Source organism: Panthera leo, chromosome B1 (assembly GCF_018350215.1).
Source record: "Panthera leo isolate Ple1 chromosome B1, P.leo_Ple1_pat1.1, whole genome shotgun sequence".
In the NCBI taxonomy this organism is placed as follows: domain Eukaryota; kingdom Metazoa; phylum Chordata; class Mammalia; order Carnivora; family Felidae; genus Panthera; species Panthera leo.
The window spans coordinates 170,080,151-170,105,488 of NC_056682.1; the positions used below are offsets into that span (position 1 = coordinate 170,080,151).

A 25,338-nucleotide genomic window follows, 5' to 3' on the forward strand; every position below is an offset into this window, starting at 1 on the left:
TTTCAAAATATAAATAAATAAAAACAAAAATCCAAGTAGCTCCTACCCCACCACGTTTAAAAAAAAACAAAAAATCAAAGGAATTAAGAGTAAAAGATCATTACGTTCGGATTCACAAGGATACAGTGACAGACAAAAGCAAAAATAAAAAACGGAAACCTTAACCTTGACCCGTCTTTCGGAATCCATAACCGCATGCCCGGTCTGGGACCGAGCCCCCGGCGTAGCCACGCAACTGCTCCTGTTTACGCTATCTGGCAAATGCACACGGCATTTGTTTTTTGCAGCAGAATCAGTTCCGTAAAGTCCTGGAGCAGCATGCTTCCATCTCCTGCTACCTTGAAGGGAAATTCCTGCTCTGAAAGGGAGCTGTCTTTCTGAGGCAGAAAGTTTAAAAAAAAAAAAAAAAAGCAATGAAAAATATGCAAAATGCTTTTCCTGATGCCTCAGAAGAATCCAGGCATGCTTTCGCTCTCGGCCAGCTCCTGGCGCTGGGGCTGCAGAAAGCACTTGTGGCTGACCCACATGTTCAGAGCAGTGAGAACAATGGCCGTCTTTGACAGCCTGTGATTATAAATTCTTTCCAGCGCAAGCAGCACATACTAAAACACTGAAACCCCAGCAGAAGAAAGGTCAGTCAAAGCCATCCTCACCCTTGTATTATAATAAAAGCCTTGTTCCCGCCACTGTCTTCGCATTAATTACAATAGTCCAGGCTGACGAAAACAAAAATAACTCCGGTCACTCAAAGATAAACCTCAATTTAATCTCCTCCAGACTGTCGCTTAAAATGAGGGCTGCGGATGATGCTGGCAGAGGGGCATGTTCTCATCTGCAAGGACTGGAATGTCACACTGTGGATGTCCTGGGATGATCAGGAAGGTCCCTTCCACATTCCCAACAGAAAGGAAAAATAAACAAATATTCTCTCCATGTTAGCAATTTTGGAAACTGTCTGAGCTGACTAATATGCCCACTGGAGCCAATGCCTTTGTAGGAAGTGCCTTTGCCAGCTGCTTTTGTCAGTTCTATCCAGCCCCTCTGACACACTCCCCCGCGGGAGGCGTGCTGAGGGGACAGGGAGGCTGTAATTCACAAGGCACACACGGGTTTTGCCTGGAGGGAAGGGAGGAGTGGGAGAGAGGAGGGCAGGACCGACAGGGGCACTCTGCAGTCTCCACACCTAGGACCTGATTACTGCCCCCCAAGAATAGGTTGTCCAGTGGCCTGGGTGAGGGTGGCCCATTTGACCCTCCAGAGGAAGGCAGAAATTCCAGTTATGGAAATTAAGGTAGTTTATTTGTAGGTCAAAAGTTAACGGGGACTTGAACAAAAGCCAGGCCCGACTAGCTGCAAAAGAAAGAACTCATAACTAATTGAAAAGCATAGATCTAAACTGGATATGGTTTTGTATTTAATTTCTTGGGAAATGCAAATAATAATCTTGGGTTATTTGTTCACTGAGATTGGGCCAAATGTCTGAAAAAATGAAGGCCGCTTTTACTGAATCCTTACTGTGTCTAGGGCCATGCGTGATGCTTTTTTGTACATGTATTTAATCCTCACAACCCTACAGTGATGTGGTTAGTCTCGTCCTCATTTTATAGAAGAGAAAAATAAGAACCAGAAAGGTTACGTAACTTAACTGAGGTCACATAGTAAGCAGCAAAACTGTGATTCCAACACAGGATTCCGTCTCCAAATCCCAAGTAGTAAAACCTGACAACGTCCTATCAACTTGGGTGTTATTATAGTTGCCATTACCAGCATCATCTCTTCAACCACTGGACCTTCACTAGGTTCTTACTCTGTGAACGAGGATGATGCTCTTTTGCTAAATGCCATTTATGCCTAAATCACCAAACTATAACCACTGCAAAACAGAGGTAGGTAGGGGCATGGTCTTGGAACCTCGACTGCCTGGGTTTAAATCCCGGGTCTACCTCTCGTCATTTGTGTGACCTTAAGCAAGTTATCTCACCTTGCCTGGTCTCAGTTTTCTCATCTATTAAATGGAGCTAGTAATAACATCTATTTCACAGGATTGCTGGGCAATCGAAAAATGCCTGACGCCTAAGTGCTCAAAGAGTGTTAGCTATGGTTATAATTACTACCATGCATTCATTTGGGCATGTGCATGTCAACATGCAAATCATACAGAACTTATGAATGTAGTTAAGGACACAATCTGTACATGCACTGATACTCTTCTTCTCCATTTATACCCCATAACTAGATGCCTTGGATGCAATTTTCATCAGGGAGGGCACGCACTTGGAGCTAGGCCACTGGTCACATCTAGAAAGGACACAGTTTTATGAGCTGCTTGGCAAAGCATTACAAACTGGATTTTCAAGAAAATAATAATAATCAGAAATGCTCCCCCAAAGGCCCAAATGTCTTCTTCCCCCTACCCTACAAACCACAAGAGAACAGAAAGAAAGAGAAAGTCAACATGTCTCTTGGAGCTTCAGCTGCTTTCTCACAGCTTGTTATGGGAAAGAAAAACAGAGAAGCCATTCTGTTCATGACTGCGTAGAAAGCCAAGAATGAAACCGCGGCTCAAGCAAGAGCTGGAAGCTAAAAGGCTTGGCCAGTTTGTAAAGTGAAAAACAAGCCACCCGTGGTCATCCTTGGCCAACCTGGTCCCTTGGAACCTCAGGGTGAAGCAAGAAGCTGGTTCTTCTGCCAGAAATAAAGATGTGGACATTAGCTGGGTGAACAATTTTATTGGAGTCCATCAAGTCATGCAAAGTTAAGCTTCTGGGGGAGAGCAAAAGCTATCAGCCAACACAAAGGCTAGCGCAGTCTAAGTTCCTTTTTTTGTGGGGTCTAGTTATGTCATCGATGGTTTTTGTCCAGGAGCCCAGCAGCATTTTGTCTTCTACAGAGAGCACTTTAGGGACGGGAGAGAAGACTCAAATCTGTCCAGTGCACTAATTGCTAGTTGTTCTAGTAAATGTGAGCTAATGAATGCGGTGTGAACTACCAACATCTCTGGTATTTTTGGATTGTTTCACTCATCTGTCCTCTTCTTATCCCCCTTTGTCAGAGATAATGAGAACCAGCTAAGGTTGCCGGGTGACTTACAGTATCCGAGAAACTCCAGATGCCGCTGTGTTACCACTCAACATTTTCTTCTTCTCTGTGATTTATAACGTGGCTAACTCCCATACTGGAGTGTTTCAGGGTTCTACTTTTCCAACCTGATGACCCATCTGCACCCACCACACTCTGGTCGGGGAAGCTATTTACGCCTCAGATATTGACGGAGCATCTTCCATGGGCCAGATACAGTCCTAATGCTGGGGACACAACATTCTGCAAAGCCAATAAATATCCTGTCCTCGCAGGCCTTATGGTCTACTGGAAGAGACCAAAGATAAACAGATAAATGAATACAAAGTTGGGCGGTAGCATTGTGAAAAAATAAGGCAGGGTAAGGGAAGAGAAGTGGATGTTGGCAGAGGTCCGTTCCTGCCTATCACATTCCCTGCTCTTCATCCCTTGCTCTACTTGACACCCCTCACCTCCTAAAGCAGTGGTGCTTAGGTCAGTCACGGCACCCGTTGGCCCGGTCACAGAGCCTGGTTCAGGAATAGGACCCACACTGGGCCAGGGTAAAGCCCTAGCAATTGTGCAGCCGGGCCAAGGAGGAAGAATTCCCTCGCTTTCTGGACAAGGAGCTAGAAGTAGGTAACCCTGTGGACGCTGTTGGCCATGTTCCCCGATGTGAGGAAATCTCAAGGAGAGAGAGCCGTAGAGAGGAAGAACCTGGAATGTTTGCCTTCCAGCTCCCGTCCCCACGATTCTAAGGCCACCTTAGTCCCCGTGGTTCTTCCTTCAATCTCAACGTTCTTGCAATATTTCTCCTTTGCTCCACTTCAGAGTCCCCTCTTTTGGGAAACCCCCCTCTGACATATCCAGGCTCACTGACAGGCCACCATCACTATGCTTTCAGAGATCTTTTCTCAGTATATAGCAACAGCAATCTACTATGAATACCCACTATGTGCCAGAAGCTTACGCTAAGGGCTCTACATGTGTCACTTTACAAGTTGATAATTTTTATACACATTTCTCACCCTAGGAAAATGAATATAAAAAATTTCTGGCTAGTCTCCTTTGTGAAAGAAAACATTTTAATTCCAAATTTATTTCAGCCTGCATCCGTGCAGAAGTGTTCCTGGCTGTCCCTTCAATATCTGTTCTCCGTTTCTTCTCCATTGAAAATATCCACAGTTTTTAGCTGTGGTACAGTCTACCTCTCTCAAGTCTTTCTTTGCAGTGAGGCATGGATGTGTGACTGAGTTTAGGTCAATGGGATATGAGCAGAGGTGCGTGTATGACTTTGCAGAAGTGTGTTTAAAGGGAAAGCATAGGCCCTTCTTCCCCTCATCCCTCCTTTCTCGGGACCCCAATGTGGATAAGATGGCTACAGCTTGTACAGTCATGTTGGACCAGAAGGTGAGAACCCAAGGGTTGAGGATGTTGGAGTAAAAAGAAGGACCCTGGGTGCCCGACCTGATGATCACCTGCCCACTGCTCACATTCAGACCTCTTTTATGTGACTTTGAAATAAAATTCTGTCTTATTTAAGTCACTGTTAGGGTTTTCTGCATTTCTCAGATAAGCCCAGTTTTAATAGATAAAATGAAATAAAATATATTCCAGAGAAACAGATATCTCCAGCACCTCCAGGTGTGAAGTTCAGGTCAATTACTCTCTACCTAGAGGTATGGGAATACCACAGCGGGCCATTTTAGTTAAGTCATGCCTTGTCCAGGGATACCAAGTATTCCCTCATGTCCTGTGATATTGTCTACATTCATTAAAAAAAGGGAACAGCTGGGGGCGCCTGGTGGCTCGGCTGATTAAGTGTCCAGCTCTTAATTTAGGCTCAGGTCATGATCTCATTGTTCGTGGGATTGAGCCCCATGTTGGGATCTGAGCTGACAGCGTGGAGCTCGCTTGGGATTCTCTTTCTCCCTCATCTCAACCCCTCCCCCATGCATGCATGTGCACGTACTCTCTCTCTCGCTCTCAAAATAAGTAAAAAACATTTTTTTTTTTAAAAAAAGGGAACAGCTATTAACAACAACAGGTCATTTCAAGGCAGCTGACATAGAGAATGGTCTCAATAGAAAGGGAAGCTAGGAGAGTTGAAGATTATAATTTTTTTTAATGTTTATTTATTTTTGAGAGAGAGAGAGAGAGACAGAGCATGAATGGGGGTGTTGGGGGGTGCAGATAGACACAGAATCCGGAGCAGGCTCAGGCTCTGAGCTTCGGCACAGAGCCTGACATGGGGGTCGAGTCCACAAGCTGTGAGATCATGACCTGAACTGAAGTTGGACGCTTAACCAACTGAGCCACCCAGGCGCCCCAAGAGAGTTGAAGATTATAGAGGAGCTGAGCTAGTAAGAAATGTCCATAACAAAAATAAATCAGATTCCAAGAGTATCCAGCAAAGAGAGGAACTGTGAGGCAGGGCTTTTAAACAGTTGTAAAAAGACGACGCGGGGCGCCTGGGTGGCTCAGTCAGTTGAGCGTCTGACTCTTGATTTTGGCTCAGACCATGATCCCAGAGTTGTGGGATCGAGCCCCACATCAGGCTCCATGCTGAGTATGGAGCTTGCTTAAGATTCTCTCTCTCTTCCTCTCTCTTTCTCTCCTTCTGCCCCACTCCCCCACTTGTGCTCTCTCTCTAAAAATCTAAAAGAAAGATGACCCATCTACCAGTAAGATTCTTTCTCTCTCTCCCTCTGCCCCTTTGCCACTTGCTCACTCTCTGTCTTGGTGGGGACAGGCAGGGGGGCAAGTTTGTCAAAGTGCGAATGTCTCTCAGGGGGTCTCATTAGTGCAGTTAGTTTGCATGTTTGAGAAATGAGGAAGGGCAAGGCCTTAACTATTTGTGCTACAATACGGACCTTATCCAAAACCCATGGATGACACCAGTGAGCCTCAAGTGAGCCTCACCACGTCACTAGGCTGGTTGGGTGGGGCTGCTCACAGGTAATACTATATCCTAGAACTTTGGATGAGTTCACATACATCGCTGAACCTTAAAAGGAACATACAGGCAGGCACACATAAAACATCCCACTGTTTCTTTGACAAATTCCTACATTAGATCAGTCTTTCCCATAATCAAATAAATAAATAAAGCTTTGAATATTGTAAAAAATGTTTTCCAAGTTTCCAGGTCATCCGAATACAATGGCCATAAAATGCACATCTCAGGAGAGAATGTTTCTAATTTGTCAGAGCCCAGTGGATGCCCACCCAGCAAGAACTTGGCAGACTTACCTCTCACCCCCACCAACACCCTGACGGGTAAGCAAAATGACCTTTAGGACAAATGCAGAGCAAGTCTTCATTTTCGTATAATACTGTATTGTTTAACTCAGGCGTTACTCCCCCAAGAAAACAAGCACTGAGCTCTCTGGCATGCAAAGCCACATACTCACAGACTGAATTTGCTCTTTGGGAATTAAAGTTGGAGAGAGCTCATACCTTCCATTCTCTGAAGGCTACAAAAAGTTCAAGTAGGCATGGGATACACAAGGCAGAGAACTCATTGGTAAGACAAACGGTCCCTCCCTTGAGTGCAAGACATCGCTGTGCAATTTCACCACACCAAACCATCATCTTAAAAAGGAGCAAAGGTGTTGATTTCCCTTCTTATCTTAACCTCTTGGGATAAAGAAGAAAAGTCAAGTTACCTTTCTCATCTGAGCCAGCAAGCCTTCAAACTCCTTCAGGTTCAGTGTGGTTCCGCTATAGGATGCAGAGCTGTTTGCTGCTTTTCCCAGCCAGTAAATGGTAACTAATACCTGTGAAACAAAACCATGCCCAAGGGCAGGAGAATTTTCCCTCGAGAATTACTTTTTAAGCTAAGGAATCAGTAATGCTCTACTAACAGGAAAGCAGGAAGGAGAGAATGTGCAACACCGATTCATAAAAACCACCATCCATGAGGTATCCATTACATGTAAAATCATTTTAATAAGAACCCAACGCTCTATCAGTCAACACAAACATGATTCGGTAGTTAAAATAAAGCTCCAGTTTTAGGAAAAGGTTGGTTGTAACAAAATGATCTCTAAGATGGCAAGAAGGAGAAACAAATCCTCCAGAATTATTTTTATGTAATAAAGGTTTCAAAATTAGGAAGTAAAAGTTTTCTATAACTCCGGAGCCTTTACCCAGATGAGCAGGAAACGGGTTGTCAATCCCTTTTGAGAGAAGGTGTTTTTAGAGGCTCACGATTTCTATTTGTGGTCAGAGAGGTTCTGCTAAGATCAACTGCAAAACCTCAGAGGAGTGAGCCAGGTTAGTTAGTGGTTCCCAACACAAGAGCAACACAACCCATCTAACTGAAATCAGAAGAAAGCAATCCAATAGAGAGTACGATTTTCAGATATCCAGCTTTGGGGTATAGTTAGATTCCTATTAATCTGAGATGGGAATTTGTAGCCTGGACAAGATTACTGCCAGTTTAATAACCTTGCGTGCTTACAAATGTCCAAGAAGTTTCAAGAGTCTGAAGCTGCAGTCCCAAGTTAATTTTTTTCTGTTTTTCCAAAGAAACTGTCCACAAAAGCAAATGCTCTTTCCATCAATTTTTCCAGAAAACCCAGAAGGCTGAAGAGGAGCTCCTTAAAACTGAATTATTGGGATCTGAAGCTTACGGAAAAGCTATTATTTTATTTTCACATGTGGTCTTATTGCTTCAATCAGGCTGGGAAGTACTTATGGTACCTCCTCCCTCCACTTGCTAGACCAGGAAATGCTTTGGACAATGTGATATGTGTACATGGTTCCAGATGGCAACAGGCCCAAAATATGGTTGTGGGTATTGATGCTACGATGTGATTCGGTTTTCCACCTCTGTGGGAAAATTGCACTTCAGGAATCCTTCAAAACTTCCAGAAAGTCTTGTTAAACTGATTGCTTACAAATAAATTTCCAGAGAACAGACAATTCCAAATGTCAGGACATTAACTAGGACCATAAACTAACTAATGTGGGCTAAGAGTATGAGGCTATTTTGAAAGGTGTAACAGGAGAAAGATAGAACGGTGTTGTGTTTTAGATTATGGGTTTTCCGATTTGTTTAAATGCATGAGAAAAAATGGCCTATAGCCCTAGTTTTACAGGAGGAAAAAGAAGACAAGAATGAAAATGTCAACCAAATATAATAGCACCCTGGAAATTAAAAAAAAAAAAAAAAAAAAAAAAAAGGAGGGGTCATAGCCACTTTTAAATTTTATATACACAAGGTCATTTCTTAGATTCCTAATTTAAAGTTAAAATAAACAAGCACTGGGAGACCTGGGTGGTTCAGTCGGTTTAGTGTCTGACTCTTGATTTCTGCTCAGGTCATGATCCCAGGGTTGTAGGATTGAGCTCTGTTTTGGGTTCTGTGCTGAGTGTGGAGCCTGCTTGAGATTCTCTCTCTCTCTCTCTCTCTCTCTCTTTCTCTCTCTTTCTCTCTCTCTCTCTCTCCCTTTACCCCTTCTAACCCTCTCCCATTAAAAAAAAAAAGCACTAATGTACTTGCTCTTTGAAAATAAGATCCAACTCCAAAAAGTTGATTTGGGGAAGTATTAATAAAAACCCAAAAGATTAATTAAAAAAAAATAGAAAAAGTACAGGCCCATGACAGTTAACACTATTTATATCATGCTGATCTTTTCCCTAAAAAAAGTGTGCTCAGCTGCTTTATTTAATAATCCCATCTGTGCCTACAAACAGAAAGGAACTGAGATTAATGCTGAGACAGATCATCTTGTATTTAAGAAACAATTACAGAGTGCGAGCTTTCATTTATTTACTTCTGGAATGAGTCCTTATTAATTACAGAAAACTCCCCCATCTATAATTTTTGTTTCTATCACAGTGATTGATTATTCTATCAGAGACACCTATCCTTGTTTTCTAAGGACTCTTCCTAGCAAGGCATACAGAAGGCAATGAACTTATGAGCTAAATTTTACACCTGAACCATAAAAATTAGAAGGAAAGATGTTTTGAAAGTGAAGTGAAAACACTTACATTTTTCAGCTTCCTACTGTAATCAAGGCTCCTAATTAAGGAAAAGGAAAAGAAAATACAGTCAGAATAGCAGTTGCTTCCCTGTGATCTTCCCTTAAACACCTCTAAGATGTACTTGAAGCAGACACATATCATGAAATCAGCAGACTATATCATTTTTTCTAAGGTCTATGATGAGTGATTTCAGGTACTAAATAAAATCATTTAGGAAGCAAGATGCAAAAGGACGAGACGAAATCAGCCTTCCAAAGTGCACCATGAAAAGATGAATGCCTTTTAACATCTGGAAAATGAAGGATTCCATCTAAAAACTAGGACCGTTTATATTTGTATTCTCAAAGCTCAGCTGTTAAGGTAAAATTTGTGCCTTGATTATAGACCACTGTGAAATCAAAATCTTACTACCCTTTCAAAATCTTTGTACAAGTAGTACTAAAAGTCTAAAGGGTCTAGAACCTTACTTAATTAAACAGACCTGAAAATATATGCAGAAGAGGCAATGTTACCCAAATATTTGTTCTTGTCTGCTACAGATAGAAATTAGTGTTGGGAATTAGCCATAAGCAGGAAAATATGTGTGTTATGTTCGAATATACACATGTGCATTCTAAAAAATACATAAGTACTTATTCTCGAACTATAAACAAAAAAAGCTAGTTGTTGATACTTTCAAAATATTCATATAGTGGAATATAAAAATTTCTACAAAATTATTCCGAAGTTTCTTTAACATGTCAACAAATAAATGCTAGGAAAAACAAAGGACTGCATTTCTTTTTCCCACAGTAACTTCAGTTGGGGTGCAGAGCAGGGGAAGGGTGAATATAATTGTATTGTATACACCAGTCAAGAATTTGTTCAAGCACTTAGACACCAATTACTTCATTGCTGCTTATTCTGACCCAAAGAACATATTAATAAATAGGTGTACAATTTTAAGTCAGTGGATATTTCAGGGAATAGAAAACAAGATAGTATATGCTAAGGAGATAAACCCATCAACAAGGACTTGGATTGAAGGAAACGTTGGTCTCATTTGGATTTAAGAGAAAATTTCCCCTTTTTAGTAGAAAAAAAAATATGGCATTACCTGCTTAGATGTTTGCTGGGATTTTTTAACTTACAAAAACAAAACAAAATGATGAAAACAAAAAAAAATCTATGCAAGATTTGAAATTGTAATGAAAGATAAGTTAAGAATGGGGAGCATAAAATGTATTCTGTATTGATAATGAAACTTCATTGACTATCATTGTGACCCAGTTCTAAAAAATCCTGCTTGGCCCATAGTAGGAGCTCACAAAATATTTGCTGAATGATTTCTACCTAACAACCAATTGTGTGAAAATGCTTCCAAAATTTTCGGAGACATGCTCAGGAGCAAGCCATAGCCTTTCCTCATTTTTATGCAATTGCTTCAATTCCCTGGAATAAACTTGCGGCATGCCTTTCTGGATTAGGCTTTCGTTCCCCATCAAGGTTGTCTGGCATCCATTACAGGTAGAGTTCACTAAATTACACATGCAGTAATCATTTGCAGCTTGTCCCTCTTTTTTTTCTTTCTTTCTTTTTTCTTTTTAGTCTACTCAAGTTACCTCTCAAAAAAAAAAAAAAAAAAAAAAAAAGAAAAGTAAGAAAAATTACCTCCAATAAAAGCTAAACTAAAGAGCATTAAAAAAAAAAAAAACACGTCATGGGAATCTACCCCTCCAAACCAAGAGCGCACTGTATACACTGTATGTTAGCTAACTTGACAATAAATTATATTTAAAAAAAAAAAAAAAACATTTCAGGAAAGTATCCACATTTGCTCTGTGGGATCTGCCCCTGTACTGTATGGCTTACGCTATTAATTAGTGGCGTCAAGGGGTGTTTTCCATCTCTACTAATGTTCTGCTCAACCCTCAGAGGGTAAAGCAGAAAGATGCAGCACTTGTATTTTAATCTACCATAGCGATAAGAATCTACATATGTTACAAATGTTCCCTGTCTGGTGCCAGATGAAACCAGCATCATTTACAGAAAAGCTGTGAAGCAGATAGCTCATTCTATGCCCCACCCTTCATTAAAACTAGAAATGAGTTTCTAAGTACTGTAAATGAATTTATGGTATAATTTTAATACAAAGTTCCTTATGTTCTTCTATAAACTCATACAGTGAAGGAAACACTTTTCTCCGTAATGATTCTAGGTTCAGCATCCTGCCAGGCTTGTGGGCTGCCCACCTACCACACTCATTCTTGCTCATTACCCTTCGACCACACCAGATACTTTGCTTATCCTTTTTAAAGAGCAAGTCTGTTGCTCCTCTCCAGGCTTTCTACTTGAACTTCCTCTGCCTTGAATGCTCTGTAGGTCTTCACATGGCTGGTTCTTGCTTCCCATTCATGTCTCAGCCCACAGCCTTCAGCTGAAATGCTACTTCTTTAGAGGGGCTACGTTTGACCACCTCTGGACTGGTCACTATCTTTTTTTTCCAGTTTTACTGAGATTGACATATGGCACTGTATAAGTTTAAAAAACACAACATGATGATTTGATACATGTATATGTTGTGATGGTCACTATCTTTCACATCATCTTTTACTTCCTTCTCAGCACTTATCACTCACTCCCTGTGATTATCTTTTTGATTTACTTGTGTATTTCTTATCTCCTGACACTGTGTGTAAATTACCTGTGAACAGGAAGTGTTGGCTATCTTGTTCATTCCAGTTGTCTAATGACTGGAAAGTATCTGACACATAGTAGCCGCTCAGTAAATAGTTACTGAATGAATGAACGAAAAATGATAAAGTTACGGAAGGTGATAGGAAAGACTTGCCTAAAGAAAATAATTCTCAAGTGAAGGAAGAACCAAAAAGGGAAGAAAATGAAGAAAAAGAATACAAAAGGGGAGAGAGATGGAAAGACAAGATAAAGAAGAGAGGGGAAGCACAGGGAAGAAAAGGAGATGGAGAAAAGAAGCAGCTGGAAAGATAAAGAAAAATGACAGAAGGAAAAAAAAAGACAGGAGAAGGGGAAGATGATACAGTGAGAAGGGACTGACTGTATGTCATTCATTAGTCTAAGTGACTTTTCCTCTTTAGGTTGTTTTCTGTGTTTCCTCACAGGTTGGTTGGACCATCTTCCCAGATCTGAGCAAGCTGAACACTGAGCAAGCTTTAGCTAGAATCATACCTGTGAGAACATTCTGTCCAATTCCATCTTATAGATAAAGACACAGAGCCCTACTGAAGCAAGAGAACTTGCCTAGGATTATAGACCCAGGGAGTAGCAGGTCTAGGGCCAGACTCCTGGCTTCCTGATGCCCAGGTTTTTGTAGATAGGCAGTAGAGGTGATATAAATTCTGAATCTCTAAAATCAAACTATCTCAAAATTCTCCTGGTTTAGTGACACATTGATTTAGAATAGCTTCAAAAAAAAATGCAGTTGCCAACACTGTCAAAGTAAACTTTCCTTTACCCTCCAAGCGATGTGCATATCACTAATTGTTATGATGTCGTATAGTTACTACTGCTTCTGGCCACTTGCCACCTAGGTCAAACTACGCATGTCAGATGAGGCAGAAACCATCTCCTAAAATGAATAATTTATAGAGGCTGGATTAATATATGGAGCATGTGATGTCTAAAATGAGGTTTATGGTGGTTTCCATAATCAAATACCATAATTGGTATTCTGTTTGTGCCCTTAAGCAATTTTTTTTCCATGAGAAATAGTAAAGAAAGGTACATTGACAAGAGTGAAATGATTTTATATAATCAATTCCCAGTCACGAATCATAAAATCCAATGTGAACTAACTTGATTTCATTCAGTAGCTTCCTTTACCCCCCCCCCCCCCCAATCAATACTGGCAACGAGTATACAATTAAGAGCCCTGAGTTTTGGCTTCTCTCCCTTTTCTGTTCCTCCATGACAAAATGGCCCAAAAGTAATCAAAAGAAGTGTATGCAATCCACAGACCCTATCTATGTAATTAAGCTTATTATTAGGGCATATTCATGCCAAATGTTGTTTGACCAAAGTGGGAAATGTTTTGTATGTAATGTGTAGAGTGTGAAGGACTTCTAAGCCACAGGAAAGTTATCTCTACCATCTCATGACGAGACGATCTTTCTTCTCATTACCCTGGTCACCCGCTATTCCTTTCCAGAGAAGCACACTGCCTTTTCTTTTATTGAGCCATTCTTTCCCAAAAATTCTTTGGCCACAAACATGGCTCAGTGAGTAGACACAGTCAACAGCAGTCAAATAGCCAATAATCCATCTTCAAAGAACCTGATCACTGACATATGAGAAAACAGTTACAAATGTAAATGAGGAAGCGATTTCTCCAGAATCTATTGCCCTCTTTGCATAACAAACAGTGCTCGGATCTGTTTACCAAGTTTGTAGTCTTCTAAGAGCCTATTCAAATGCCCAACTAGAGCCAATAAAGGCTTTTTGTCTAACACGGATTCTGTGCATATTTCTCTCTTGCTTCTCCCTCCAGTAAGTCTCACCTAACATTTTTCTCATTCTTTTTAACATTCTAACTCTCCATGTGTGATTTTTGCTTTAAAAAAATTACATTTGATCAGAATGAAAGCCGTACACAGGGGGAAGGCCAATATGTCTTGTTTGGAAAGCTTGATTTTTACCTTCACGTTTTTATTTTATGAGACATGTGCAATACTCTGCTTCTTAGACCTTACAACATCATTACAAAGTTACAAGTCAAACCATAAATAGGTTTTCCTTAAACATAAATCTTTTTTTTTTTAATTTTCAAGTTAGTTAACATATAGTGTAGTCTTGGCTTCAGGAGTAGAACCCACTGATTCATCTTTTACATATGGCACCCAGTGCTCATCCCGAAATGTGCCCTCCTTAATGCCTGTCACCTATATAATCCAGTCCCCCAAGCTCCCCCTCTACCAACCCTCAGTTTGTTCTTGTATTTAAGAGTCTCTTATGGTTTGCCTCCCTCTCTGTTTTTATCTTATTTTTCTTTCCCTTCTCCTATGTTCATCTGTTAAGTTTTTCAAATTCCACATATGACTGAAATCATATGATAGGTGTCTTTCTCTGACTTATTTCACTTAGCATAATACCCTCCAGTTCTATCCACATTGCTGTAAATGGCAAGATTTCAGTCATTTTCATCATCAAGTAGTATTCCATTGTGTGTGTGTGTGTGTGTATATACACACCACATCTTCTTAATTCGTTTATCAGTTGATGGACATTTGGGCTCTTTCCATACTTTGGCTATTGCCGATAGTGCTGCTATAAACATGGGGGTGCATGTGCCCCTTTGAATCAGCATTTCTGTATCCTTTAGATAAGTTCCTAGTAGTGCAATTGCTGGCTCGTAGGGCAGTTCTATTTTTAATTTTTTGAGGCACCTCCACACTGTTTTCCAGAGTGGCTTCATCAGTTTGCATTCCCACCAACAGTGCAATAGAGATCCCTTTTCTCCATATCCTCACCAACATCTGTTGTTTCCTGAGTTGTTAATTAGCCATTCTGACCAGTCCCTTAAACATAAATCTTGTGTTACTTACTTGACTGTTACTCTGTTGGATGTATCCTGTAGGTCACTAGGATCAAAAAGTTGAGATTCTCTAAGGCCGAGCTCTTTACAGCCTCTCAAGAATAAGATGATATTGTCCTGGAGGGAAGAAAAGAAATCCAAGTGTATATTATTTTATATTATTTTTATGATCCAGCCCTTCCACTTTAATAGTCCAAATTACCAAAGGGATGTCAGTCATTAAGACAGCAAGAGTCAGACCTAAATTATGGCTTGTTGGAAAATAAAATCATACTTGGTTAGGATATGCCAAGGTAAACAGACACTTTCAAATTTCTAAACCCACAGCCATGCCAAATTCATTTTTTTTCCTTTACCTTAATACATCTGTGTACAACTGCAAGTAAAATATTATTGAAAAGCAGAATATAGCATCTTTTAGGGCACCTGGTGGCTCTGTCCGTTAAGAGTCCGACTTCATTTCAGGTCGGGATCTCACAGTTCATGGGTTTGAGCCCCATGTTGGGCTCTGAGCTGACAGCTTGGATCCTGGAGCCTGCTTCAGATTCTGTGTCTCCCTCTCTCTTTGTCCCTCCCCTGCTTGTGCGCTCTCTCTCTCTCTCTCTCTCTCAAAAATAAATAAAACATTAACAAAAATAAATGGGAAAACAGTCTAGACTTAATTGGGAAGAGAAAAAAAGAGGGGCATTGAAAGCTTTTGAAAATAATGCAAAAGACCCTTTCCAACGTGAACATTTTCTCTTTGAACTGGCAGAGTAAGAGGCACCATTGACCATTGAGGATCCTGCCCTTCATCTGTTGAGAGTCAAGAATAAACAGATGGCTTCTGAAAGGGACTACAACTGTGGGTCACCCTTCTGGAACTGCAGGGCATTAGCAGCAGGTTTGTTGGTTACAAGGTCCTCACTGTCCTCTTCCTAGAAGACTTCTGCTAGAGAGACCTACAGGAGAGGAATAATAAAGGGGCCCGACCAGTCTGAATCCATCTGAATACTCTAAGAAAGTTACTACAAAAATCTGAAATGATGGTGGTTACGGAATTATATTCACGCAAGTGCTGTTCAACAAAGTAAACCAAAGAGTATTGTGTTTCCCAATTACCCAGTCTGTAGGCCAGATTCTAAGATGACCCCCAAGAATGCTGCCCCCTGGTGTACACACCCTGTAACAATCGCCTCCCCTGGAGTGCTAGGGCCCCGTGAATGCGATGGATGTCACTCTGTGATTACCTTACTAACCAGCTGGCTCTGAGTTAATTGAAAGGAAGATTATCTGATTGGGCCTGACATAATCAGGGGAGGATTTCAAGAAAGTGAACAGAATTCCTGGTGGCCATGAGTTCTGTAGCTGCAAGGAGATGAATTCTGTCAACAAGCACATAAGCTTGGAGGAGCCTTGGTAGCAGAGATAGGACCTCGGCCCCAACCAACACCTTGATTTCAGCCTCACGAGACTCTTAGCAAAGGACTCAATCATGCTATGTCCATACTTTTGATCTACAGAAACTAAGATAATAAATGGGTATTGATTTAAGACTCTAAGTTTATAGTGATTTTTTATGCAGGCAACCAAACAATTAATATACCCCGGCTCAAAACAACAAGAGCAATAGCAATAAATTGCTAACCTTTATATAGCTTATATTGAAAGCGTTCTCCCAAGAGCTTTATATATACTAACTCATTTAACCCCTGTACAACCTTAGTAGGTATTTTACCTTAGTAGGTATTTTGTAGGCGCTGATAGCAGGTATTATTGTCATCCTCATTTATGGATGAGCAATCTGAGGCACAGAACAATTAAGCACTTTGCCCAAGTTCACACAGCCAGCAAAGGATGTGGCATATAAGGTGGACACGAGCATCAAATCTGAGGCCGGCACCAAAGGAAGATGATGCTGTGGAATTAGGGGCTGATCACAGAGGGCCTTGAAGGCTATAGAAAGCAGACCACAGAAATCACAGAGGGGCTGTAATCTGAGAAATGGTGCTCAGATCTGCAGCGGAAGTAGACTGTTGGGGGTAGGCCTAGGGGGAAGTAGAGAGTGTGAAGGAAGGACTTCAGAGCGGTAAGACAGGAGGCAGGGAGACCAATGAGAAGATACTACAGTCTCACTTCGCTTCCATGGAGGTGACCCCTCCCAGAATGTTTTATGTCCTTCCCGTGTCCTGGGTTTTCGTCAGCAGTCACGATGGGCCATCACGCACAAGACCTGCATCATTCACACACCTCTTACAGAGTGACAAAAGCTGGTCATAGTCCAAAGCTAGCCACACCCCTGATAGTCTCTCCTTCAGTTACTTTGCATGTTTTAAAAAGATCAAATTTCTCCTTGAAGTTTTCCTCCTCTCCCTCCCATCTCTAGAGTTTTATTAGACGCGCGTGCCAGTCGTTTCCAGGGCATGCAACTACCTTTTTGGTTGGTCTGTGAGCTCTGAGGACTTCTCACCCAGAGGAAAACAAAGGATGGGTCCTGGTATTCTCTAGGAATCATTTGGGACCACAATAAAAGGACCAAGCTTTGACCACCACGGAGTCCCACAAGAGGCACACGACTGTGGCACTTCTGGTCCTTAAGAAAGGCAAGGAGGTGCTCTTCCCTTAGGCAACCCCAGATGTGCCCTTGAACGCCATGCTATATTCATCACACAGACTGCGTTGCCAGCTAGGCTGAATGATTGGGGCTGGCAGATTTCAATGACTGCCGGCCTCCTCTCGGCTCCTTGCTGCAACCTAATGAGACTGGAGGGGAGCCAGACCCCGGTCAGGAGAAAAGCCCCGAGAAAAAGCTCCGCAGCCAAGAGCTCACAGGGGCAGCAGCCAGAGTGGGTAAAAAGGACTGTGCCTTTAATTACATAAAATGCATTCTGCAAATTCCCATCTGCCTTGCTCTTCACACTGAGATTTTTCCACATGTACAATTCCAAGAAAAACTCCCATCTTCGTGTTGTACCTCCAGAAGCCAAACTGTACAACAGAGTCTCGGTCCCACAGGAGAAGAAGTAAAAGACACTGATTTACGGCAGTGACCATTATATTACCTCCTACTATTGTCGTATTACAAACCCATTAAAACTTAGTAAGCCTTCAAAAAAAGTTTTTGAGTGACTCTTCAAAAATGTCAGTCATTAAAAAACAAAAAATTGGACACTGAAGAGACACGATGACCAAATGTAATTTATGACCTCTGATTGGATTCTAGTTGCAAAACAGAAAAGTAAATAAGGCTATAAACATCTAATTTAAATATGGACTGTATGTTGGAGGACATTATTGAATAAATGTTAATTTTCTTAGGCAGGATGATGATGCCATATAAGAGGATGTCTTTATTTTTAAGCAAACGTATGAATTATTTAGGGATGATTTATGATAACGTCTATGACATAATTTCAAATAGTCAGGGGAAAAAAAGGTGTGTGCATATGAGAGAGAGAGAGAGAGAGAGAGAGAGAATATTTGCTCGTCATGAAGAAAGAGATAAAGCAAATATGGCAAAATATTAACAATTGGTGAATCTAAATTAGGGATTGGCAAACTTTTTCTGCAAAAGGCTATGTAGTAAATATGGCTTTCTGGGCCCATAATGGTCTCTGACAAAATGACTCAGTTCTGTCATTGCACCCAGACAATACATAAATGAATGGGAATGTCTGTAGTCCTATACATTTTATTTAAGAAAGCAGGCACTAGGCTGGATTTGGCCCACAGGCTGTATAGTCCACAGGGCCTATGCCAGGTGAATGCTGCGTAGACATTCACTAGGCCATTCTTTCAACCTCTCTGTACCTTTGGAAGTTTTCCAAGAAAAGTTGGGACAAAAGGGTTTTAAATTTATAGAAGCGTATTCAGCTACATGGCTTGGCTGGCAAGACCAATTTCATAAAATTCAAGGAGAAAATAATGGTTGCCTCAGAGTCAACTATTGCAAAGTCACTGAGGTAAGTGATCAAGTGCCACTGATGGAAAGTTACCATCTCTGGCTAACTGGAAAGTACTGTAACCCGAGTCTCAATTCAACACGGGTACTTAATGTACAGTTCCTAAAAAGAGTCCATTTTGTGTTAGACTAATATTAATGTGTGTATTTAGACCGCTGTTTTTGTAGCTACCATGCATTAGCTCCTCCTTGTTCTTGGTTCAGTGGTTTCCCATTTCATTCATTTGTGGACCCGCCCCATGCATGAAAACACTCCTCAGGGCTCTAGGGTTAAGAAGGCCTGAGCTTTCCGCCCTCTCTAGGGCCTCTTCTCTGAAAAAGTCCTTGTACTTTGCTACCTGCTTTTCTTGCTTCAAAGGCAAAATGAAGGAAAGCCCAGGGTGGTCTCTACCTCCAGGGTGAAGCAGTATCCCTGGCCTATAGTAGGTACTCACTCAACATTTAAAATGAATTAAGTGCTGCATTCTAGGGACTTATGAGAATAACAACAACAACAACAACAACAACAACAACAAAAACCAATAAAATTCCTTATCTTCATGCAGCTGACATTCTAGTAGGTAAATTCATAAGGACTTACAACAAAAGTCTCTTATCTTCTGGATTAATTTCCATGATACATTAAATGGCTGGATTTGTTCAAGACACCCCTAAACAGAGGTCTGCCTTCCAATCAGTGGAAGTGAGAGAAGAACAAATATATCAAGGGACACTGTAAAACAGCTTTGGAGTCCAAAGGTCTCCAATTAGAATTCCAGTCCCATCCATTTATTAGCTTTCGGCCTTAGGCATCGATTCCAAATCTTACTGATCCTCAGATTCTGAATCTATAAGGTGGGGGGGGGGGGGTGCCATCAACCTTACAGGAACACCAGAATTATAGAGGATATATATTAAGAACACAGCCAATGTCTGGCACCTTCTGGGCATTCATTATATGGAAGTTATTATTATATTCTTGTCAACTCAGGTCAAAGGCCTATGGAAAGTGAAATGAGGAATGGTTTATCCATCCCTGAAAAACAGACACAGTGTATATACACTATACATATACACTACAGCCCTTGCCAGTGACATGGGACATGGTGAGAGGAAGGAAGGAAGGAAGGAAGGAAGGAAGGAAGGAAGGAAGGACGGAAGGAAGAAAGAAAAGAAAGAGAGAGAGAGAGAAAGAAAGAAAGAAAGGGAAAAAGAGAAAGGAAAAAGATAAAGAAAGTTTAAAAAGGTAGTTGCTATTATTGTTTAGTTACTATTATTAACTGCCAACTTGTCACTTTTCTACAGGCTACCTCAAAGTTACTCACAAGCTATGTACCAAAAGTCCATTTGTAAGACAGCTGCTGACATGTCATTTGTAATTATCTCACAGAAACAACCTCTGCATGGTGGTTCTCAGAACCAAACATGCCCACTTAATCCAAAATGTACGTGGAGGGAGTATTAACCATATTACGAACCTAACTGCTGAGCAGAACAACATTTCAGCGGGAAAGTGCATGCGTTGAGAAAAGCCAATCACGCAGCCTTCTTGGCTTCCAGGATTCCGGAGGCCATAGAAAAAGCTTCATCAGCCCAAGGCAGTACCACTGGGGGGAGGAGGGGAGAAGGGTGGACAAGCAATTCAGCACAAACCTCTGATCACACCACGGCCTGATCCTTTCTCCCCCTCATATCTTCAGAAGGCAGGAAGGAGCCTGCTGCTACCTTTCCCCTTCTCCAGCTGTCATTTCCAACTGGACAGGGACTTCTCTGTTCCTTGATCCTCTGCAGAACAGCCTGCAGCTTTCCAGCTTGGGGGAAGGAACCAGCATTTAATGGTTCTCTAGGGAAACCAAACAGGTGGTAAGAGGCTGCCTTCTTTGTCCCATCTCCTTGGCTTTCTTTCCTTTACAGCCAACAGGGAAAGGTCAACATGATGGTGGGTTTGGAGTTCCCAGAAAATGAAAGGAAGCTCATTCGTGTTTCAAATGAACCTAGACGCCTACATTGCCAGGTATTCAAGATGCCATATACACCCAGCATCCATATAATTTTCTGTTTCAACAAATGAAAAGACTGAGTGGAAATAATAAAATGTTAACTGCGATGACATCCGCTGAATTTCTTATCTTAATACATTTTCTATAATAAATATTTGCCTTAAAAATCTTAATAAGGATTAGGATATCTCAAAAAAATTTGCAAGTATATCAGAGAGGATCAGATCCTTTTGGAGAATCAATAACTAAAACCAATATTACTTTTCTGTATTATATTACAAGGTTTGATTTAAAAAAAAAAGAAAGAGGGGCGCCTGGGAGGCTCAGTAGGTTGGGCATCCGACTTCAGCTCAGGTCATGATCTCACGCTCTGTGAGTTCAGGCCCCACATCGGGCTCTGTGCTGACAGCTCAGAGCCTAGAGCCTACTTCGGATTCTGTGTCTTCCTCTCTCTGCCCCTCCCCGCTCAAGCTCGGTCTCTCTCTGTCTCAAAAATAAATGAAAACATTTAAAAAAAAAGAAAGAAAGAAAGAAAGAAAGAAAGAAAGAAAGAGAGAGAAAGAAAGAAACAGGGGGCACCTGGGTGGCTCAGTCGGTTAAGCGTCCGATTTCAGCTCAGGTCATGATCTCACAGTTCGTGGGTTCAAGCCCGCGTCTGGCTCTGTGCTGACTGCTTGGAGCCTGGAGGCTGGAGCCTGCCTCAGATTCTGTGTATCCCTTTCTCTCTGCCCATCCTAGCTCACACTCTGTCCTTTCCTCTTTCTCTCTCAAAACTCAATAAACATCAAAAAAAATTTTTTTAAAGAAACATGACTTTTGTTAGGTTTTCTACATGTGAAGCAAACCAACTCCCTTTAGCAGAAAAGCAATTACGGATTTCAGAATTTAAGGAATACGTTACCAAAACATCTCCAGGAACTTACCCCACAATTAATAGAATTTGGGGATTTCCTGGACCTGCCGTGTGCTCACGGTCGCTCTCCCAGCCTGTATGGGTTCCCGCCAAGCTCCAGCAACTGGCAGGTGCCCAGAACAATCAACACTGGCCAGACTTTCAATGCATTTATATTTGCCGGGAGTGCTTAATGAGGATAGCAGGCCTTCCACCGGGAGGTGGCTTGTTATGCCGGCGGGGGGGGGGGTGGGGGGTGAGTAGCGGGGGGCGGCAGTTCTGGGGAAGCTTGACCCAGAAGGTGGCAGCTGGGTGGCTGCTAGAAGGAGCAGAAGACAATTTATGGATGGGAAATGAGCAGAAGCATGGCTGGTGGCAGGGAGAGAAGGAAAAGCTGGGGAGGGGAAGAAAGCCAGGAGAGGGCAGCTGGAGGAGCATGTGAGAGCCCTGGGAAGGATCTGGACTGTTCTCTGGGTGGTGAGGACACAAGGGCAGCTGAGGAGGATGGAAGGAGTCTGCGGATCTGACCTTTATTTACAGAGACAATGTCTGGTGGCAGCAGGGGGATCCACTGGCTGGAACACAGGGTGCACTTAAGAGATTATTACAAGAGCTCAGGGAGAGATGAGGAAAGCCTGAACCCACACAGAAGCAACAAGAACAGAAAAGAGGGGGCGGTTGTGAGCACCCCCGTTGGCTGGTCAGTTGAGTAGATTTGGAAGTAGAAAAAGAGAAGAAGGAGGGTGTTTGAGGCGGTGCTGAGGTTTTTAACCACTGAGACCATCTTCAGGAACAGAGGAGGGGGAGATTTGCGAGAACTGGAAATGATAAATTAAGTCTGGAACATTCTGTATTCAAAGAACCACAGCTCTTTGGGAGCTTCTATTTGGGTCTGGAGCTAAGGGGTGAATTCTGGTGGAATTATGCAGGTTTGGAAATCACCAGGACGTGCCCATGGCAGGACCGGGAGCATGATACTGCCCAGGAGAGTTCAGACAGGACAGGAGACACTAAAACAGGATCATCCAGAATGCCAACATTTAAAGAACCGTCCGAGGAGAAGGAGCTCATTATGCCTGAAGAGAGGCAAATGAGAACAGGAGAACCCAGGCAAGACTGCCAGGGAAGCCAAATGAGAGCACTGTTCAGGGAGCCCCGTGTTTTCCAGAGCCAAATGCTACCATGTTGCATCTAGGGTACCTCCACTGCCACTTACTGGCTGAATAGCCACAGGCAAGTTGCTTACCTGGTCCCTGCCTCAGTTTCCTCCTCTAAAAGAGTAAATCCTCACAATGGCCTCCAAAGCCCTCCAGAAGCTGCTGCCCACTACCTCTCTGACCCCGTCTCCACCGCCCTCCCTCTCTCTGCAGCCAGGCCCAACTCCTTGCTGGTCTTCAGCCAACCCTGCCAGTGCCTCTGCACTGCTTTTTTTCTTACCTAGCTATTACCTAAAACAATCTCTGGTATATAGTAAGTCAACATCCAATAAATATGCACGGAAGGAATGAATGACCATCAAAATGGAGATACTCATAATATCATAGGGCTGCTGTGAGGAGTTAAGTAAGAAAATACACATAAAGTGCTTAGAAGAGGACAATGTTTGGCACGATGAGTGTTTTCTATTATGAGACTTATTTCTATTAGAATGTAAACTGTTAAGTCGTCAATGAATGGATTTTCTATTTAAAAAAATTTTTTTTAATGTTTATTTATTTTTGAGACAGAGAGAGACAGAGCATGAATGGGGGAAGGTCAGAGAGAGGGAGACACAGAATCTGAAACGCCCCAGGCTCTGAGCTGTCAGCACAGAGCCCGACGCGGGGCTTGAACTCATGAACCGCGAGATCATGACCTGAGCTGAAGTCGGCCACTTAACCGACTGAGCCACCCAGGCGCCCCTGGATTTTCTGATTAGAAGGACATTACTGACTTTTGGGAGAATTTCCCTGCAATGACAGGGTAGAAACCAGACTGCCAAAGTTAGGAAGTCAGTGCAGAACCAAAAACATTGGAGAAAACACACAGAGACACCTTTGGGAAGTCTGGCAGAGAAGAGATTCTGAGGTGAGGGATGGTGGGTCAAAGGAAGGTTGGCAGGCTGGTTCTTTTAGGCAAGTTGCATGGCAGGAGAAACGTGGCGCCCTGCTCATCCTAGAGCTTCCCTGCCCCTCCCAGACCACTGATGCTATCATCCTCATGAGCAATGCTCATTCATTTGAGGTTTGAGCCATCGGTTCTCCACCATAATGACCTTCCATCCTACTCATTATTTCTGTCACAATCATGGGGGACGCTGACGCCAAGCTCACCACTCAATACAATCAACATTTTAGTTGACTTTAAATTCTCCACGGGCAGCCTATTCGATAACCTGGCTTTCCAGCTCTTTAACTGCTTTGATTTCAAAAGTTTTTACTTACACGCCCTATTTCGGGTCATAATCGTCACCCAGGGTCATAAACGTCACGCCTGCGGAGTTTTAAACTCCAACATCCTACTGTGGGTTTAGCCCCTCTCCCTCCAGGCTCCTCATTCCTTCTCTCCCATAGTGTTTGCTCTTCCAACCCCAGATGCCCCTTTGTTCTCAGTACATTTCCCTCTCCCCTTGCTGCCTGGTTTTCTTCATGATCCACTCCAGACCAGTGAGACTCTTCTACTGCTCCCCTTCTTGTGTCTTTGGCACCCCTGCCTCTCTGTCTTTCTGTTAAGGGGCAAGGACTAGGAAAAGGAAATAGCGCAGGTGGAACAGTTAGCCTTGGAAATGAGCCTGGTGGCCAACCAACACAGCCATCTCTTGCCTCTATTCGAAGAGGGATCAGGTATGCCCACTCTTCATGTTTCTACACGAGGGGACAACACTTCCGGCCCCTCACTCTTCTTCTGCCAGGTTGGTGTGGGAGAAAGAACAGGGCATGCTCAGTTCAGCCAGTTTGGACTTCCCCTCTGTGGAAGACAGCCTGTCTGTAAGACATATGTGTCCTGTCTGTCTCTGCCATGTGGTAAGAGGCTTCTCTCTGTGGGGGAGGGCTGTGGTTGTCCAGCTGTGCCAGGAATGGGTGGATAAAGTTAATTCAGGAGTGAGGATTAGCAAACCCACTTGGCTACAGCTCTAAACCCATGTTCTCCTATTTGTTTCATGAGAAGTAAATCTGATATTTTGGTCTCTATTTGCCTCCTGTGTTTATGCCTCAGCTGAGAGGGGAAGAGAGGAGTATTATTTACCGATCGCCCTAAATCCCTAATGGCCTGCCCCTGGTGCTACTGGAAATAATGATGCTGTTATTGGGTCTGGGGCTGCTATAAATTTATAAGCTTCCACCTCACTGAGCCCCATTGGATTTACTTGGTAATCCTTCTAGGTATCTTTGATCAGCCCCTCTCCCGGTCCTTGCTGAGCTTTTTACATGCCTCCTCTGCCTTCTAAAATCTCTCTGCCATGCCTTCATCTTCTTCTCCATCACAGATGTCATTAGCCCCCAAGAGTTAAATCCCTTCACTCTGGGTGATCCCAGTTCTGCATATGAAAGCTTTTTTTAAAAAAAGAATATAAAGTAGGATATTTTAAGGCATTTGAAAACAATCTGATAACATTTTTTCAGCCATGGGTGCAAAATGTAAGTCTACATTAGAGTGATGATCAAACAGCCAGTGGTATGCTACGTTACTTTTAGTTTATTTCTTCTGAATTTATTCAAATATATTTACTGCATATTCATTAAATGAAAGGCAATGTACTGTGCTAGGTGCTTTGGGCAGAAAGGGGTCATGGTAAGAGCTGGGACTCTTATTTGCAAGTGAGAGAACTCTGGATGGAAACAGACATATATTGGATTACAGAGCCCAGTACACCCCAGTCTCAGGGGAGTGGGGATGCACCTGACCCTTTGAAACTGGAAGCCAGGACCTCATGTGTTTGGAACCT

At 42.4% G+C, this 25,338-nt stretch overlaps 1 protein-coding gene across 16 annotated transcripts in view; it reads right to left on the minus strand.

Annotated features, from left to right (window-relative positions):
- LIMCH1 (LIM and calponin homology domains 1) overlaps positions 1-25,338 on the minus strand; it is a 326,428-nt gene that overhangs the window by 91,508 nt on the left and 209,582 nt on the right. For all 16 annotated transcript variants that reach the window (XM_042936513.1, XM_042936500.1, XM_042936499.1 and 13 more), the window contains 3 exons: positions 14,613-14,719; positions 9,061-9,091; positions 6,726-6,836 (listed from right to left, as the gene is read on the minus strand). In XM_042936513.1, coding sequence (XP_042792447.1) covers positions 6,726-6,836; positions 9,061-9,091; positions 14,613-14,719 — 249 coding nt within the window. The remainder of the gene's footprint in view (positions 1-6,725; positions 6,837-9,060; positions 9,092-14,612; positions 14,720-25,338) is intronic.